General features: G+C 42.6%; 1 protein-coding gene across 10 annotated transcripts in view; it reads right to left on the reverse strand.

Moving 5' to 3' along the window:
* LOC122564768 (probable voltage-dependent N-type calcium channel subunit alpha-1B) overlaps positions 1 to 18,285 on the reverse strand; it is a 594,873-nt gene that overhangs the window by 47,721 nt on the left and 528,867 nt on the right. For all 10 annotated transcript variants that reach the window (XM_043719974.1, XM_043719969.1, XM_043719970.1 and 7 more), the window contains 2 exons: positions 14,657 to 14,807; positions 9,079 to 9,206 (listed from right to left, as the gene is read on the reverse strand). In XM_043719974.1, the coding sequence (XP_043575909.1) occupies positions 9,079 to 9,206; positions 14,657 to 14,807 (279 nt within the window). The remainder of the gene's footprint in view (positions 1 to 9,078; positions 9,207 to 14,656; positions 14,808 to 18,285) is intronic.

Genomic DNA, 18,285 nt, shown 5'->3' on the forward strand with positions numbered 1-18,285 from the left:
GATGGCCCGGGTGACTGCAGCGGCACAGGTTCTGGGAATAGGCCAGACCTGTGCCACGTATAATAGCAATGACAGTGCCTCACACCTGATGACCAGGTTTTTTCCCACGATGGAGAGTGACCGTAGCTTCCATCTCAATAGAGCACATGCCAGCAGCTTATGCAACAAACACACTGCTTGGACCTCAACTGAAAAGCTGTGTCATTAAGTCGAAGATTGTAGTCCTCAGTCAAGTCAAGGGGACTGCACCAGCCTGATCTTGGTAAAGTCAGGAAAGGACATGTCTGTTATCAGTCCGGGGTTTGGGCGTGGTCAATCATCCACTGGAATAGCTGTCAGGCTCACTATCATTACAGTCCAGAGAATGAGAAATGAGATTCAAGGATTGTCAGTTGTGGAGCTGCACAGAGAGCATTCAGGATTCTGGTCAGTCATCAGTTAGGGCTGTCCATCTACCAGGGTCAGTGCTGGTGATGAGTGGAAAGGAAGTCAAGGTGAGTTATCATGGGGGTATTTTTCCTGGAGCATCGGAGGCTGAGAGATGACGTTAGAAGTTTATAAAATCATGAGGGACATGGATAGGATGAATACTCAAGCTTTTTTCCCTATAATAGGGTAGTTCAAAATTAGAGGGCAAAGGTTTAAGGTGAGAGGGGCAAGATATAAAAAAGACTTTCACACAGAGAGTGGTGCGTGTATGGACCAAACTGCCAGAGGAAGAGGTGGAGGCTGGTACAATTACAACACTTAAAAGGCTTGGTGCACAAGTAGGGAGGGTTCAAAGGGTTATGGGCCAAATGCTGGCAAATGGTACTAGATTAATTTAAGATATCTGGTCAGCATGGACAAGTTCAAGCTCCTACAGGACAGATGGAGGAAATGGAGGAGGAGCAAACCAAGGAGGCAGAGGAGTGGATTCCTGTAAAAACTAGGAAGAGGAAACCTCGCCAGGCTCCCCAAAGCCACCCAGCAAAGCGGGAAACGACACTTGCATGAGGAGATTACAGGCAGTTCTTCCGACGGTGAGGACGGGCATAAGGACGGTCGTCACCAGAGGAAGAGACAGAGCGCCGTGGGGAGGAAGGAGGGCAGCACCACCCAAACAGGAAACAACGAACCCTCTTAGAGGGCTGGTAAAGACCACCTCCTACCCGGTGAGAACCAGGTGGTACCCACCGCCCCACAGCTCCAGGTAACTGGGAACAGCAATCCTCAGACAGCCCCTCTGTCAGACAGAGAACGGGACTGTGCAAACCCTGGTCCCGACCCAAAGACACCAGAGCAGGGAAATGCCTGCTGCGTGGAGCCGGACAGCTACCTCAGTCCTGCGAGTGTCCAGCAGTTCGTGTTCACCACAGGAATGCAGATAGCTACCCCAGAGAGGCTGGACCAGCAGCAAAGGGACACTGGTAACCTCATAAACTGTTCAAGTGGGGATAAAAATTGCCAGTGTTAATGTGTGTAACATTAAATCTGCTACACGATGTGTTTAAAAATTGGCCTTCCTAGCCAACGTTAAAGCCGATGTCCTGTTTCTGCAGGAGTGTGGGATACCACACCTCAGCAGCTACAGGAGATGGTCAAGCTCATGAGCCCATGGGCCGTCAGTTTGGACGGAGGGCAACGATAGCTGCGCCTCTGGCCTGGGTATCCTGTTGTGAGGAGGCAACTTCACCATCTCCGAGGTTAAGGAGGTGGTGGGCGGGCACCTCCTCGTCGCTGACATCATGTACAAGAATGCTCCCCTGAGACTGATTAATGTGTACGCCCCAGTGGGTAAGAGTGAATGGTTGGCTGTCCTGCAGCAGCTCCCACTGTTACTAGCTACGGCCAGGCCGGTCATTCTGGCCGGAGACTTCAACAGTACCATTGATGCAGATGGATGATCCGGCGGGGAGGACAGTAAACTGGACACCACGTCCAGAGCCCTGATTGAAATGGTCAAAGATACCAAGCTGCACGACGTCTTCACCACCCCTGCAGACAGAGCGCTGCATAGATACACCTGGTCACGGACAGACGGGTCTATCCGCTCAAGGATAGATTACCTGTTTGTGTCCCGAACGCTCTTGGTCAGATCCACCGACGTCAAGCCGGTGTTCTTCTCTGACCACTGCCTTCCTGCTGGCGACTGTCACCTACAGGATGAGCAGTGAACTGGTAAGGGAACATGGAAGCTCAACACAAAGCTGTTGACCCTGGGAAACATTGAGGAGCTCAAGAGGGACTATGCAGGTTGGAGAACCGTGAAACCCCTCTGAGTCCCCAGCGGACTGGTGGGAAACAGTAAAAGGGAACATCAAGAGGTTCTTCGTCCTCAAAGGTGTTCAGGAGGCGAGAGAGAGAGGCGGGGAAAACTGTCCCAACTCCAGGAAAGTATGCAGAACCTGTTCCTTATGCAGACAATGGGGATCGATGTCACGGAGGACCTCAAGGAGGTGAAGGGCCAGCAAGCCTCGCTCTTTGCCTCGGAGGCCTGCAAGATAATCTTCCGGTCCAGGGTCCGCTCCGTGGAGCAGGACAAGATGTGCTCACGTTTCTTCTTCCAGAAGGTGCACGAAGAGAGCTCCGTGCTCAGCAGCCTGAAGGAAGAAGATGGCTCGATAAAGTCATCTCAGGCTGACGTCATGAGGATCAGCAAATCCTTCTATGCCAGTCTGTATGACTCAAAGCCAACCGACAGCGCGGCCTCCCAGTCGTTCCTGTCCTCTATCACGGAGGTCCTAGATGACAGAACACGAGAGAGGCTGGACCAGCCGCTATCTCTGGACGGCTGACCAAGACCCTTGAGTCCTTCAATAAGAATAAAACTCCCGAAGCGATGGCTTACCAGTCGAGCTGTATTCTGCTCTGTGGGACTTGATTGGCCAGGACCTGCTGGAGGTGAATGTCAGTATGCTTCTGGCAGGTACCATGAGTGAATCCATGAGGAAAGGCATCATCACCCTCATCTACAAGCGGACGGGGGAGAGGGAGGAAATCATAAATTGGAGACCAATCTCACTATTAAATGAAGATTACAAAATCTTGGCAAAGGTCATCGCCAACCAGGTCGGCTCTGCTCTGGGATCAGTGATCCACCTGATCAAACCTGTGCTGTGCCGGGCAGGAAGATCACTGAGAGTCTCGCACCCCTCAGGGATACAATCACATACGTGCAGGACAGAGGGTTGGACACCTGCCTGATCAACCTGGAACAGGAGAAAGCCTTTGACAGGATATCACACAGGTATATGAGAGATGTTCTCTCCAAAATGGGCTTTGGGGAGGGAATCTGCAATTGGATCAGACTGCTCTACACCAACATTGTCAGTGCAGTCTCAATCAATGGGTGGGAATCAGATAGCTTCCCAGTCAGATCTGGAGTCAGGCAGGGCTGCCCTCTCTCTCCTGCCTTGTTTGTGTGCTGCATAGAGCCATTTGCCGAGTCCATCAGGAAGGATGCGAGCCTGAGAGGGGTGACTATTCCTGGCAGCGGGGGCCTGCAGGTTAAGGCCTTCCTGTACATGGAAGATGTCGCCGTTTTCTGCTCGGATCCGCTGTCCGTGCACAGACTCATGTGCATATGTGACCAGTTCGAACGGGCCTCAGGGGCCAAGGTCAACCAAGGCAAGAGCGAGGCCATGCTCTTCAGGAACTGGGCCGACCAATCCTCGATCCACTTCACCGTCAGGACTGACCACCTGAAGGTTCTGGGCATTTGGTACGGGGGGTGCTGGGGCGTGCACCAAGCCTTGGGGGAAGCGTATCAAGAAAGTGAGGAGCTACGGTCGCTCTCCATCATGGGTAAAAACCTAGTCATCAGGTGTGAGGCACTGTCAGTGTTGTTATATGTGGCACAGGTCTGGTCTATTCCCAGGACCTGTGCCACCGCAGTCACCCGGGCCATCTAACAGTTTATATGGAGATCAAAGATGGCCAGGGTCCAAAGGGACTCGATGTACAAAGCTCTGGGCAACGGGGGAAGAAACACCAAATGCCACCCTCACCCTGATGGCCACCTTTGTGTGTGGCTGCACCAAGCTGTGCATGGATCCCCGGTACGCAAACACCAAGTGTCACTACGTACTGAGGTTCTACCTGTCACCGGTGTTGTGAAGGATGGGCCTGGCCTCGCTGCCGCGGAACGGTCCAAGTGGTTGGACCGTTCCGTATCACTTGTCCTTCATAGAGAAATTTATGAAGAAAAACACCTTTGACCACAAGTCCATCAGGAAGTGGTCAGCACGTAGTGTCCTTCGGGAAAAGGAGAGGGCGGATCCTGTCGAGCGGTTCCCTGAGCAGACTGTCAAAGTCATTTGGCAGAATGCCTCATCGCCAGAACTTTCCAACAAACACCAAGACATGGATTGGCTGGTGGTGAGAAGGGCTCTGCCTGTGAGATCCTTTATGCACGCCCAGACTCTCTGCCGCACCGCACACTGCCCTCGAAGTGGCTGCGGGGGGGGGAACGAGACTGTCACACACCTCCTCCTGTAATGTGCCTATGCAGAAGAAGTCTGGAGAGGAATGCAGTGGTGTTTGTCGAGGTTGTCCCGAACAGCGCCGTGACATGGGACTCCGTGCTCTACGGTCTGTTCCCCGGGACGCACACCGAAACGAACATCAACTGTGCCTGGAGGATCATTAACTCAGTGAACGGTGCTCTTTGGTCTGTCCGAAACCTGTTGATCTTCCAGCTGAAGGAGCTGATCCTGACTGAGTGTTGCAGACTGGCACATTCCAAGATCCAGGACTACGCATTGAGGGACACGCTGAAGCTTGGGGCAGTTGCTGCCAAGGCGCGGTGGGGAAAGACCACTGTGTAACGTCTGCCTGCCTAAGAACAGGGGCCTACGCAGTAAGTGGGCTCTGCTGAAGCCTCAGCTAAATATATGGAGAGTCAATGTACAGACCTGTATATATGAATGATTACTGTATCTCTGTATGCAAAGAAATGGTATGTATGGCATGACCAATTGTACAGATCATCAAAATATTTTACGGTGGCTCAGTGGTTAGCATTGCTGCCTCACAGCGCCAGGGACCCGGGTACAATTCCAGTCCTGGGCGACTGTCTGTGTGGAGTTTGCACATTCTTCTCGTGTCTGCGTGGGTTTTCTCTGGGTGCTCCGGTTTCCTCCCACAGTCCAAAGATGTGCAGGTTAAGTGGATTGGCCATGATAAGTTGCCCATAGTGTTAGGTGCATCAGCCAGTGGGAAATGGGTCTGGGTGGGTTACTCTTCGGAGGGTCAGTGTGGACCTATTGGGCCAAAGGGCCTGTTTCCACACTGTAGGGAATCTAATCAAAATAAAGTATATTTTTGAAATAAAAAAAAGTCAGCATGGACGAGTTGGACCAAAGGGTCTGTTTTCATACTGTACATCCCTATGAGAGGCAGTTAGATTGTGGTTTTAATTTGGCTAAGGCAACTCTTTTTTAAAAATATATCAAAATGGTTTGGAACATTGACCTAGGTACATTATTTCCTAGGAAGTCTGTGATTCAGTTAAGTGCCAGCAGGATGCCTGATTTTAAATAATCAAGCATTTATACTGCCGGGTTCACCACAGACAGAGAAGACAGACCAGAGGCCAATATTTGTTTTTTTTCAGTTCAGAAGAGAAGCTACCTCCCAGCAGAACAATCAAGCTATCAGTGCAGGAGAACAGTCAGCCCAACAAAAAGGGTTTCATCTGTGAAGTCTACAGGTTGTGAGAGCTTGTATTGAAATTTTAAAGTTTCAAGAATGTTTGAAACTAAAAAGGGGTGCAAGGCCATTATTACTGGAAAGAAGACCAAAAACTGTCTCAGCAGTGCAAGAAAGAGAACTGGCAAGAGTCAGTTATGTAAGGAAAGAGTCAATTAAGTTTTGAGATCAAAGTGACATTTGTCTGGGACTGTGTATCTTTAAAAGGATGCTGTTGAAAAACACATTGAAACTTTGAAGTGTTGGTTATGTTGGGATCATTCAGAACTTTCAGATATAAGGCTTTGTTTTTTTGTGTAATAGACTGGTATTTTTTTCTTAAGGAACATTTGCAGCCTTGATTAAATATATTCATTGATTAGCCATCTCATGGTAATCAATTGCAAAAATTTAAAATTATGATCTATCAAGCCAGATTTCAATTTGGACTCCTACTAGGACAGTATTACTGTCAGCTGGTATTGCGTCTGGTCCAATGTGGTTGAGGGGGAAAGGGATATCATGCTGGGTACAGTATGAACTAACAGGAGTGAGGGATGGGTTGGGGGGTATAAGGGGTCTGGTCAAAGTGTAGTCGGGGGTGTGACATGTCTGTTTAATAGTTACTCAGGAGTTAGATTATGTAGGTTATCATTAACAACTTTTACACAATGAGTATTTTACTTACTTTGATCTGAACCATCCAAAGTCTCTGATTTAACTGGAGACTTTCGAAGGATTCCAGGTGGAGTGGAAAAATAGGGATTCTGTAGGACCCCATGTGATACCCCTTTCTATGCTAGAGCAAGAAGTGGCTGGGCAGCAGAAAACCCAAGCCACTAACTGTTTCTCCCTCCAACAGAGATTCTGTCTAACATGCTGAGTATTTTTGTCACAATTTTCCAGCTTTTCCTAAGACTAATTCTGCCCTTGGATAGCATTTAAAACTTCTGATCATGTCCCTTCATCATGCATCAGACAACTTAAGTTTAATTAATATTGCTGACATGATTATCTAGAGTCTCAGGTGACTCCCAGCATTAATTACATTCTTCCCCAACAGTTTCTCCAAAGGCTAGCAGTTCTTGCAAATAGAATATAACAAAGGTATGCTAAATTATCACCAGATATCCACAAAATGTAAGAACATGCAGCAAAACAAATTCATGCCTGAATCAGTCACAACAAAGCTTCGTTGGCCTTTGATTGTCAATAAATCACATGGGCATGTCTTAAAACACAGACTGTTTCAATGTTTTGAAGGTTTTATTTGACTTTGACCCAATCAGTTAGCTTCAGGCAGGTCTCCCTTTATGGAGCACTTTGGAACTCTCTCCTTCATTTATCTTAAGGCTTCTGTCAGATGTATTGTGCCCAGAAGGCTTACCATACAAATCTTGGGTCATTAGCATAATGATTTCTAAATTATATTTGCTATGACAGTTCCCAAACCGGTTCCCATGCAAGATCGGAATATCCTACTTTGCCTTCAATTTCAATGTGAGACCATGTCAGACCATGAAATACCATTGTGGGCAGAATAGTGGCTCAGTGGTTAGCACTGCTACCTCACAGCACCAGAAACCAGGGTTTGATTCCAGCCTTGGGTGACTGTCTGTGTGGAGTTTGCGCATTCTCCTTGTCTGCGTGGGTTTCCTCCAGGTGCTCTGGTTTCCTTTGTCAATCCAAAGATGTGCAGGTTAGGTGAATTGGCCAAGCTAAGTTGCCAATAGTGCCAATAGTGTTCAGGAATGTGTAGGTTAGGTGCATTAGTCATGGAAAATGTAAATGTAATGAGGTTGGGGAATTGATCTGGGTGGGATGCTCTTCAGAGGGTCAGTCTGAACTTGTTGGGCCAGCTGGCTTGTTACCATACCAGAGGGATTCTGTGATACCATTCATTTCTCAAATCTTTACATTGGGCTACATTCTATGGCTACAATTTGGATAGCCATCAGCTGCGGCAACCCCAATCACCCCAGACCACCACATCCACTGTGAAGGGAAAACAACGTGAGAGCAGCAATATGCTATCACTGCGGCAGTCTCCACAGTAATGTATGGCATAGAGTACTGAAATCAGATGTCTACCCTCCTTGTTAAATGACCAGTTAACAAGCTACTGAGATTATTAAAGAGCCACTCAGATGTAACTTTTGTAATTTTTGGGCATTCAACAGACAATGCTTTGGGAATATTTTACAACAGTTATCATGGGATGACACAAAGGAGGAAGAAAAGGTTTTGCTACAATGACCAGGGCTGCAGGCAGCAGCAGATTTAGCTGGTGAAGCTGGCAGTACCCCCTATGGTTTATGATTTATTTTAGCTTGCAAAAAAGGAAAGAGAGATTCAGAGAGCTAGGGATCCTTCAAATGACTGACTTGATTGTCATGGCCAAGCCTCTTTGCTAGACTCCCACCTAGGTGCAAAGACCTCCTTCCAACCATAATTCACCCTCTTACCATCAGGCAGTGAGTAATTGGCCATCTGTGCTCAATTTATCAAGCTGAGATGATGGTGTTGGGAACAAGTGGACAACTTACTTTCCAGTCCGCCTTTGTCAATACACCAAAAGCAATTAAATCCAGCCTTTTGACTCCCTATCACTGTTCATATGGGAATGAGCAGACATAAGCATGACCAAAATGGAAGCATCAGAAAACAATGCGGAAGCAGATAAGCAATTGTAAATACACTGCTGGATCTCAAACACTCAGCAGGTTGTCAGTCAGTCAGTAGCAACAATGGCATATTGCATGAAAGGCAGAGAATCTTCATACAATGTCGTTCATATAATTGCATTTCAGGTCTTAGTTGACTCGACAAATGGTGAAATCAATTAAAATGTCACAATGAGAAATGAGGAAACTGCAGACTGAGTTACCACAGGGCATTACTGTGCATACTATAGAAACCTTTACTTTGAGGGCATTGGTAATGGCCTTTTTTTGGCACTATCTTGGCTGAGGAATGGTGCAATATACAATGAGACTCCTGGTGTGAAAAAAGATAGAACTAAAAAGAAAATGTTATGAGAATTTTACCAGTCCCTTTAACTCTTTGAAAATGTAGCTGGCGTGATCATATTATGATATTGCTTTGAGTTGCTGATCTCTGCTGCGTTCTGGTGATATGTTCAGCAACTTCTTTGGACTAGTGCTCACTTTTATTACATCTTTGGATTATAGAGTCACTGATAAGTAAAGCCAGATGTAACATATTTCTATGAATGATACGCTTGGCATAGTATTGCTCTCAAATCAATTTGTTGTTTGTATTTTATAAATTAACAGTTTGACATCACATGTGTTTGACAACATTACTACTCTCATTGCTGTTCAAAGATTACATAATCATTTCACACGTCTGGCTTTATTGCTACATAATAATGCCTATTTCACATACCAGGCTCCAGGATCATAGTCAGCCCAGACACGAATGAACTCATCCAAGTGGTGTGGTCCCAGGATAGAGGAATCTCGGGTTAAATACTCAAAATTGTCCATAATAACAGCTACAAAAAGATTTAACATCTGGAAAAAGGAACAAAATGATCCCATTAAATAATTGATGAATACAAAACTGTTACTTCAAGAAAATGAACATTTGCAAAATCAATTTCTGAAAATGCTGAAACCAGCCAATGTCGATGCAGTTAACATGAACAAAGATTAACATTATTAATATCACAGAAAATAACTGAAAACAACAGGAATTAAGAAATGGAACTGCAAATGTAATGGATTAATCAAGGAGAGGAATTCAATAGACAACTCTATTAAAGTATTTCGTTCCCACTGCAATTATCACAAGGCTAAGAGTGAAAAACAGAAATTGCTGGAAAAACATAGTAAGGCTGGCAGATGCCTGAGTTCTGAAGAAGGGTCACTGGACCCGAAATGTTAACTCTGTTTTCTCTCCACAGATGCTGCCAGACCTGCTGAACTTTTCCAGCAATTTCTATTTGTGTTTCTGATTTCCAACATCCAGAGTATTCTTCTTTTAAAGACTAAGTAGAGTACTGAGCTGTATTAACAGAGGGATGCAATACAAATCAAAAGCTTTAAAATACTGCTCTGAATGTCATTAGTCAAACCCATATTACTCACTGGGCTACTCAGACCAATGGAATTACCAGTGCAGAGACAATGTGGAGTAAACCATTAAAGATAATTCTGGCTATCAAGAAATTAAATTGTGATGAAACATAAGAGATGTCTGATTTGTTTTCTTTGGGACAAAGAACCTTTAAAGTGAACCCATTTAAGTGTTCAAGATTACAAAATGAATGAATAATAGTTCACCTCTACAAACATTTTACTATGATGGAGTTACTAAATGTTTGATAACGTGCATCCTTGCATCTGCAATTAGAAATATTTCAAAGTATTCATGTTAATTACATCCAGGTCTGACCTAGAATAAAATATTTACTTAGTTTTTAATTTGACTGTGGCAGAAGAAGGCTTCAACAAGGAAGAAAAGTTTCTTTGATTCATTTTATCATTGTCACATGTACCAAGGTTCTGTGAAAAGTATTGTTTTGCATGCTATCTAGACAAATCATACCTTAAGTACCTCATGGTTATAGAACAGAATGCAAATAGAGTGTTGAAGCTACAGACAAGTTGCGGAGAAAGATCAATTCAAAGATCAGTTCTTCTTGGCTTGCTATACTCGATACCATTTTAAGAGGATCAATACTTCACTTGAAGTACCATTCCTGAAGAAATTATGCACTACTTGTTTGAAACAAAATTAAGCCCTTCTTGAGTAAATCTATTTTTTCCAACAAACTGATGTTTTAAGCAGTATTTTTCCCACTTTTTTTTTGGCAGGATATAAATTACAGAAGGGAACCAGACATTGTTCCCTTGAAACGGAGGAAAATATAGCTTTAAATTAGCTTGTGAACTGCCAGCACTGCCTGCTTCATCCTGCTAACTGATTCCACAAGTTAATATGATTTCAGATTTCTTTTCGAAATAGGTACAAAAGCTAGATGGGGTTGATTTACTAAAATACAGTGAACCTTTCCTATTCCTAAACTTTCACTGCACCGTGTGGTTAAAGACTTTCACAAAGATTTATTTCAATTTATCATGATGTCAGGGCTGAGGAATGGGCCTCCAAATCAATACAGCGACATCTGTTCTTACTGAATATACATCTGTAGTGCATCAAAATGCTTACAAGGACAGGAAAGGTCAGTGCAATGAATGCACATGTGCCTGAATTCTAAAAAGTTTGCTGGTGGCAGCATCATGCAAGAAGGAGGCTTTGATGCTGTGACAAATTGGGTAATTTAAGTTTTGGTGATTTGGTGAGTTGGTTCCACAATGGTGCATGACTGGTAATGATGATATCTTTCTGAACTGAGGTTTGAAGTTTTGCAACCCATGTAGATTGCCTCTTTGTGATGTTAGGCAAGTCCTTGATCACTATCATTCTGCTTGATGCTAGGGATTTTCTAGGGTCTGCTTAGCTTATTGAAACATTGGGATGTTGCTTTTGTCAATTGGATACTTGGGCTGAGAGGTGCTCCAGTTTACATGGCTGTGAGAGAGTCTTCCAGTTCATTATTCAACATCTTGCTGTTAATCAGCATTAATATCCTTATGACAGCTCTCTCATTTTCAAAGCCAAATCTGTACTGATAATCTTTGATATCATAATAGTCCTCCAAATGAGCAACACTGGATAACAGAGAACAAGGACACCAATTTATATAACAATCTTTAAAATAGTAAAGGGAAATCCCAGAGTGTTTTACAAGAGTCTAATCTTACAAAGTTCAACTCTGAGACATTTAAAAGGATATTAGGATGAATAACCAAAATTGTAATTAAAGAGCTAGGTTTTAAGGAGCATTTTCATTTAGAAGGGAGACTTACAGAGATATTTAGGGAGTGAAAACCAGAGTTTAGACTTTAAGTAACTGAAAGCATGGCTAGTTTAAGATTAATAACATCAAGGATGTGTTAGAAGTCAGAATTAGAATACGGTGATGCTTGGGGGTTGTAGGCAGGACGAGATTACAGAGAAAGAATGGAATTTTTTTAAGAACTGTCAAAGCAAAGGCTTCAGATGGCATTAGACTGCAATTGTAAGGCTCATGTAGTTCTAATATGGCTGTTAAATAATTGTTAATATATATTTCTAACTTTAATTATTGCAGTAACTTGGTGTAAATTGAGCTGAGTGCTAAGTACTTATGTGTCCTTTTCAAATGGATAAGGAACACTTACAGACATATATGACTGAAATTGCCATGCAAAATGATGATTTTCAGTAAATGCTTTCACCTATTGCTAAACATCAAGAATACAAATGCAAACGTTTTCTCTGGGGTGAACAAATCACTAGATTATAATGAATTTAATGTGCAGCTAAATGGAAGCAAATTTAGACCAGCCCTTTTGTGCAGGAACTCAGAAGCCATTTGGATTCAGATACAGACATTCAGCTCTCAAGGTAGTCAAAAAGAAAAACATTTTGGATGTGGCTTATTTTCAAATGTGTGAGTAATTTGTGAGAATTTTGGTGCAAGTCCTTTTCCAATTTTGAACAATGGAAAACTACAACATGAGTTAAATTAAGATTATGTAAATCCTGTTATCTCTCCAAATCCACTCTACCTGTGACTTCCATAATGCCTTGTTGCATCTGATATTTCAAGGCATAATACAGTTCTCAAGTAATAATTTGAAGAGGGGAAAAAAGAGTATTTTAGATAAGTTAATGAAGTTATTTTTCTCAGCAATCAAGTTAAATTTATTTTCATGTTTTTAAATCCTTAGTTATTAACTCCCCTATATTTAACAAATAGCCATGAAATGAATCAACTTATAGGGTAAAGTGTTGGGCAGCAGACATGATGACAGACATCTAGCAGAGTTACTTGCAACTTGAAGACAAAATACAATGTACTTCCAAAAGCAGTCATTTCACAGTACTTTTCTTCATCAGTTACCTACTTTGAGACTGGGATCTGAACAAATGGAGGAAACATCAGTTCATACGATATCTTTCAATGGTACAGCCTGGCATATTGTGCTATTGGGACATCTAATCAGAAATTTGCAGCATAAACCTTGCACAGTTTTATTGTCATTGATTTGACCCCAATATTTTACATAACATCTGCAAACTGTAATGCCAATTCAGATTCAGAGGCATTTTGTTTCACAGCTTGGTTTGACAGAAGATCATACAAAATATAAGCTATAGATGAATTTATACATGGTCTGAATACTTGTATTTTTGTCCTGACACATGGATCCTGAATAATATATTAATCAGTTATACTGCAGGGGTTGGCTGCCCAGATTCTATACATTCACTGTTAGGTTCTCACCTTATCCTCTTTTCCTGTATTGCTGCCCTCATGAAGATGACTGAAATACTCAGAATATATTAATTTTTTAATAGGAAAGCTATATTGAAATGAAAAATAAAGATCAAAATCTATTAACCATTCTATGTTTTGAGAGCGCCATTATGTCTGTCTTCGAAAATAAAGTAATTTAAACTACTTACTAGATCCACATAGGGCCAACATTGACTTTTAAGAGACCATGCATATCTTATTGCTTTACAGGATCAATGTTTCATCTTTTCATAGTTTACACCTTGTATTAAGTTCCAAAACACTCCTCCAAGTACAAAGCAAAGCATTCAGCAATATTTTTAGTGAAGATATCCAGGACATGCAGTGAAAAAGGACAAGGCAAAGGAAAAATCAGGGGGCACCAAATGTTTATACTGTTTCATGATAACTTGCAGGGTATCACTAAACCAGCTATTCACCACCTAGATCACCATGTTGGTGACAAACATTTCTTGGATTTGATCCATAAGGAGGATGGTGAGTTGGATGCTGAAGGCTTTCCTGGAGAATGTGATCAGAGTACAATCACTTACACTGATGAGTCAGCCGAATGTGACATGCAGGTGCAGTAGACAGTGAGGAAAGCTAATGGTAGTGAGAGGGTTTGAGTATAGGAGTAGGGATGTCTTGTGCTGTTATACACGACCTTGGTGAGGCTACACCTTGGGTATTGTGTGCAGTTTTGGTCTCCTAGTCTGAGGAAGGACATTCTTATTATTGAGGGAGTCCAGCAAAAGTTCACCAGTTGATTCCTGGAATGGCAGAACTGATGCAAGAAGAAAGATTGGACCAACTGGATTTGTACTCACTGGAATTTAGAAGAATGAGGGGGATCTCACAGAAACATATACAATTCTGATGGGACTGGACAGAAGATGTGGGAAGAAGTTCCTGATATTGGAAAAGTCCAGAACTAGGGGTCACAGTTGAAGAATAAGGGGTAAGGACTGAGATGAGGAAAGATTTCTTCACTCAGGGAGTTCTAGACTTGTGGAATTCTCTCCCACAGGAAGCTGTTGGGGCCAGTTTATTAGATATATTCAAGAGGGAGCTGGATATGGCCCTTGCTGCTAAAGGGATCATGGGGTATGGGGAGAAAGCAGGAATGGGATACTGGAATTGAATGATCAGCCATGATGATATTGAATGATGGTGCAGGCTTGAAGGGCCAAATGGCCTACTCCCGTGCCTATATTCTATGTTTCTATCTTTCTAATGACCAATCTTTTGAACCATACACAAAGCACAACTGAAAAATGATGGGTCTCTCCAAAATATGTACTGAGTTTAGCTCTGTCTATCCTTTCAAATTGTAAGTAGTTAGTCAAGGACTCTGAAAAGATGAAAGGATCACATCAGTGCTTGAATTTATGAAATTCTACCTTCATTTGCAATGAGCAGTTCTGTAGTGTAAATTTCTCATTTGCATTTAAATAGTCCTGCACATGTCATGCAGTGGTTGATGTAGACACCATGCATTACATAAAGAGTTGAAGAGAACATTTCCAAAGGATTAAACACTGCATTGCATAGGAAAGAAACCTGAAATTTGTTTGTGCTGAATAGTTTGGTGTTACAAAGCTTCACACTTACCAGAAAAGAACAAAGAAAAATGAAAGATACGAAGTAGAAATAGGCAAAATCATTTCCACATTCATTGGCTTCTGTGCCTGAGTCTTTATCACATGGGCTTTTGCTCAGACATGCCAACATAATTTCATGCCAGCCTTCTCCAGTGGCACTCCTGCAAAAGATATGTTCAATTTTTTAAAAATATAATTCAATAGTCTCAATCTCCTAACAAATTCAGGTGGAGACAAAGTCAAGCCCATCAGCTTTGGCCAAATAGGAAGACAATAGCAACAGTTTCTCATTTTGTGAAGGTAGATAATATGAATCCCAACTATGGACATCCAAATCCCACTTTAGGAAGGATGTGAAGGCCTTGGGGAGGGTTCTGGACAATATTCACCAGGAATGAGGGGATTTAGTTATGGGGAGAGATTGGAAAAGCTGTCATTATTCCTGTTGGAGCAAGAAAGTATTAAGTTTTTTGAAAATTATGAAGAATTTTGACAGAACCATTTGGGAGAAATGGTATCTTCCAGTAAGTGGATTGAGATTTAAAACATTAAAAAATTAGATGAAAACAAGGATCATATAAGAAGGTTGTTACAATCTGGAATGCATTGCCTGAAAGGATGATGAAAATGGATTGTCTAACAATTTTCAGAGGATCATGGGACTTGAACAGAAGTTTTTTGGACACTCAGGGGAGAGACTGGTGTATGGAAGTAAATTGGGTAATTCGTTCAAAAAGCTAATTGAGCCAGTGGAATGATGTCCTTTTGTGCTGTAAGACTCTGTGATCTTATGTTTGGGGATTAGCAGATACTAATGTTATCTAATAGCATTCAAAGATTTCACATGTGTAGGATTATGTTTTCTTATCAAAGTCTGAAGCAGAAATTTTCTCAGCACTGTGACAGCAATTGTTAGATGGAGAGGGGGTTAAGGCTCCATAGTCGGCTCTAGACTCCCTGGGATAGATGCAGAAGATTTCAGCCAAAGTTCTTAAAGCCTGATTATTGTCTGGCTGGAACGTGGATTCTGTGTGGGGGCTGACTTGGGCCCAGTTGTGTGATCAGAGTAAAATACGATGGTCAAACACTCACTCCCTCACACTTTGATTGAGCACTTGGGGGCTGTGTCCTTGAACTGCAGGTCAGCATGAGTTGTATCTTTAGAAGAGGAGGGTTAAAACTCACAAGAACATTGCTGGAAGATGCTATGTAAAGCCATTGTGAAACAACACTAATTGGGATTGGGATATTTCTACTATAGACATAGACAGAGGAAGGCCACAGCTGTCTTGGTAATTCCATTGTTAAAATATCCATCTGCAAATAGAACATGGTTGGAGACATGCAGCAAAAAGAACTTAAAACCTTATGTAATTTATATGCAATTTTCTGTCAAGAATGATCATAAAATCCATAAGTAACCTCTCTATCATCCAGAAGGACAAGGGCAGCAGATGCATGAAAACATCACCACCTGTAACTCCCCCTCCAAGCCACACACTATCCTGACTGGAAACTGTATCACCACTGCTTCACTGTCCTTGTGTGAAAATCCTGTAACTCCCATCCTAACATCAAAATGGGTGTCCCTACACTGAGATACTGCAGGCAGTTCAAGAAGACAGCTCACAATCATCTTCTCCAGGGTAATTAGGGATGGGGCCAGCATGGTGGCTCAGTGGTTAGCACTGTTGCCTCACAACACCAGGGACCCAGATTTGATTCCAGCCTCACGTGACTGTCCACATGGTGTTTGCATGTTCACCCCATGTCTGCATGGGTTTCTGCTGGGTGCTCCAGCTTCCCTCCACAATCCAATGATGTGTAGGTTAAGTGGATTGGCCATGCTATATTGCCTTATAGTGTCCAGGGATATGCAGGCTAAGTGGATTAGCCATGGTGGAGGATTGGTCTGGCTGGGAAATTCTTTGGAAGGTTGGTGTGGACTCAATGGGTCAAATGGCCTCTTTTGGTACTCTATGAGTGCTGGCCTTACTAGTGATGGACGAATAAGAAAAAAGTCAGGAAGGCAATCACTTATCTTACTTTTCAAATGAGGACATGACAGAGAATTATGTTTAAGTAAGTAAAATGTATTTCAGAATTGTGTGAGTGCAGTGCTTTCAGTTAGTGTGCACTGATTAAAGATAGGCAGAATATCCTCCTTTACAGAGAGGATCTAAATAATGTTTTGGACAACCACTATTTCACTTGGAATTGTCCCCTTTCATCTTCTGTCAGATCTGGCACTAAATTTCACTTCAATTAGACCCATCTTTCTGCAGCCTCAGGAACCATTCTATCAATTACATTTGCTGACTTGATCAGTCAGAACCTACCTGAGCAAACATTACATGTCACTGTAAATTCCCTGAATCCAGTCTATGAATTGTTAAATTGCAATTTTGTTGAAAGAAAGCATCATCTGTTGTGGATCTGTCCGTCCATCAATCAATGCCCAACTGGCCCCCTGCCAAAGTTATCTTACTCAACTGATGTGAATCCCCAGCTCACACTGCAATCTTAACTGCACAGTTGACCCCTTCAAAGACTAAAATAATCTTTTTGGTTTGCCTTTCTTCCCCTAATTTGCATTGCAACAGTCTTTGCAGAGAACATCCAGACATTCTTTCCTTCTACTAACCATTTTGACTGGCATTAGATTTTATTTCCAATAACCTTTTCAAAGCCTGTACTATTTGGACTACAAAACTGGACCTGAAAAGTACCATACAGTACTACAGAGCAATTGCTGCCTCTACACTCCAGAAGTGCAGGGGTCTGCAATGTGTATAAATGATAAGAGTGTGGAAGGAATTGCATCAGCTGTGCCTCCACTGTATCCTTTGAAGTCACCACTGACCATTGACCAAACATTAGTGTCCTTCCTAAACAATCCTGTAAAATCAACTTTGATGGACCGGACACCAGGGCCAGATAGAGCCTCCCCCTGTCACATCTCAAATGGTTTGCATGCTGGGAAGCAAAAGAACATTTCAAAAAGATACTCTAAAGTTCTCGTTGAAGATCACTGATGTTATCTTTGGGAGGAGCTTGCTACCATTCAAAATTGCAATCATTCAAAATGGCAACCACTTGACCATCAAGCTGCATAGCACTTCAATCTAAATGCCTTGATGATGAGGTACAGTGGCCTCAAAGAAGGAAAGGAAATGAAATTAAGCTTGCACTCTGGTTCCCACTGCCCTTTTGGAAATCCTTCCCCATGTGTCCAAAGGTCTGTGGGTCAGGAATCCCCTTCTTCACACACATAAGGATCCGTGGCTTAAACTGTGATTCAAAATGGATGTCGTTCTCAAATTGAGGGACAGCCACAGATGGCGTGGGACACAATTTCAAAACCTACAGTAATAACACTTGGAAGTATTGTGAACTATGAGGAAGACAGTAATAAGCTTCCAAAAAGGCATAGACAAACTAGTGGAATGATGGATTAACTAAACAGAGAAGCAACCATTTGGTAGCAAAGAATTTGAAAAATTCTGAAAAAAAAATTAAGACTTTTCTTCTTACTCATCAGGACAATTTGCAGGAATACCAATTTAAGGGAAAGCCAACATTTCTGCTGTATGAGAGCAGAGTGCTGCCTTATTGGTATGTGATTTCTGATGAGTAGAG

Source organism: Chiloscyllium plagiosum, chromosome 30 (genome assembly GCF_004010195.1).
Source record: "Chiloscyllium plagiosum isolate BGI_BamShark_2017 chromosome 30, ASM401019v2, whole genome shotgun sequence".
In the NCBI taxonomy this organism is placed as follows: domain Eukaryota; kingdom Metazoa; phylum Chordata; class Chondrichthyes; order Orectolobiformes; family Hemiscylliidae; genus Chiloscyllium; species Chiloscyllium plagiosum.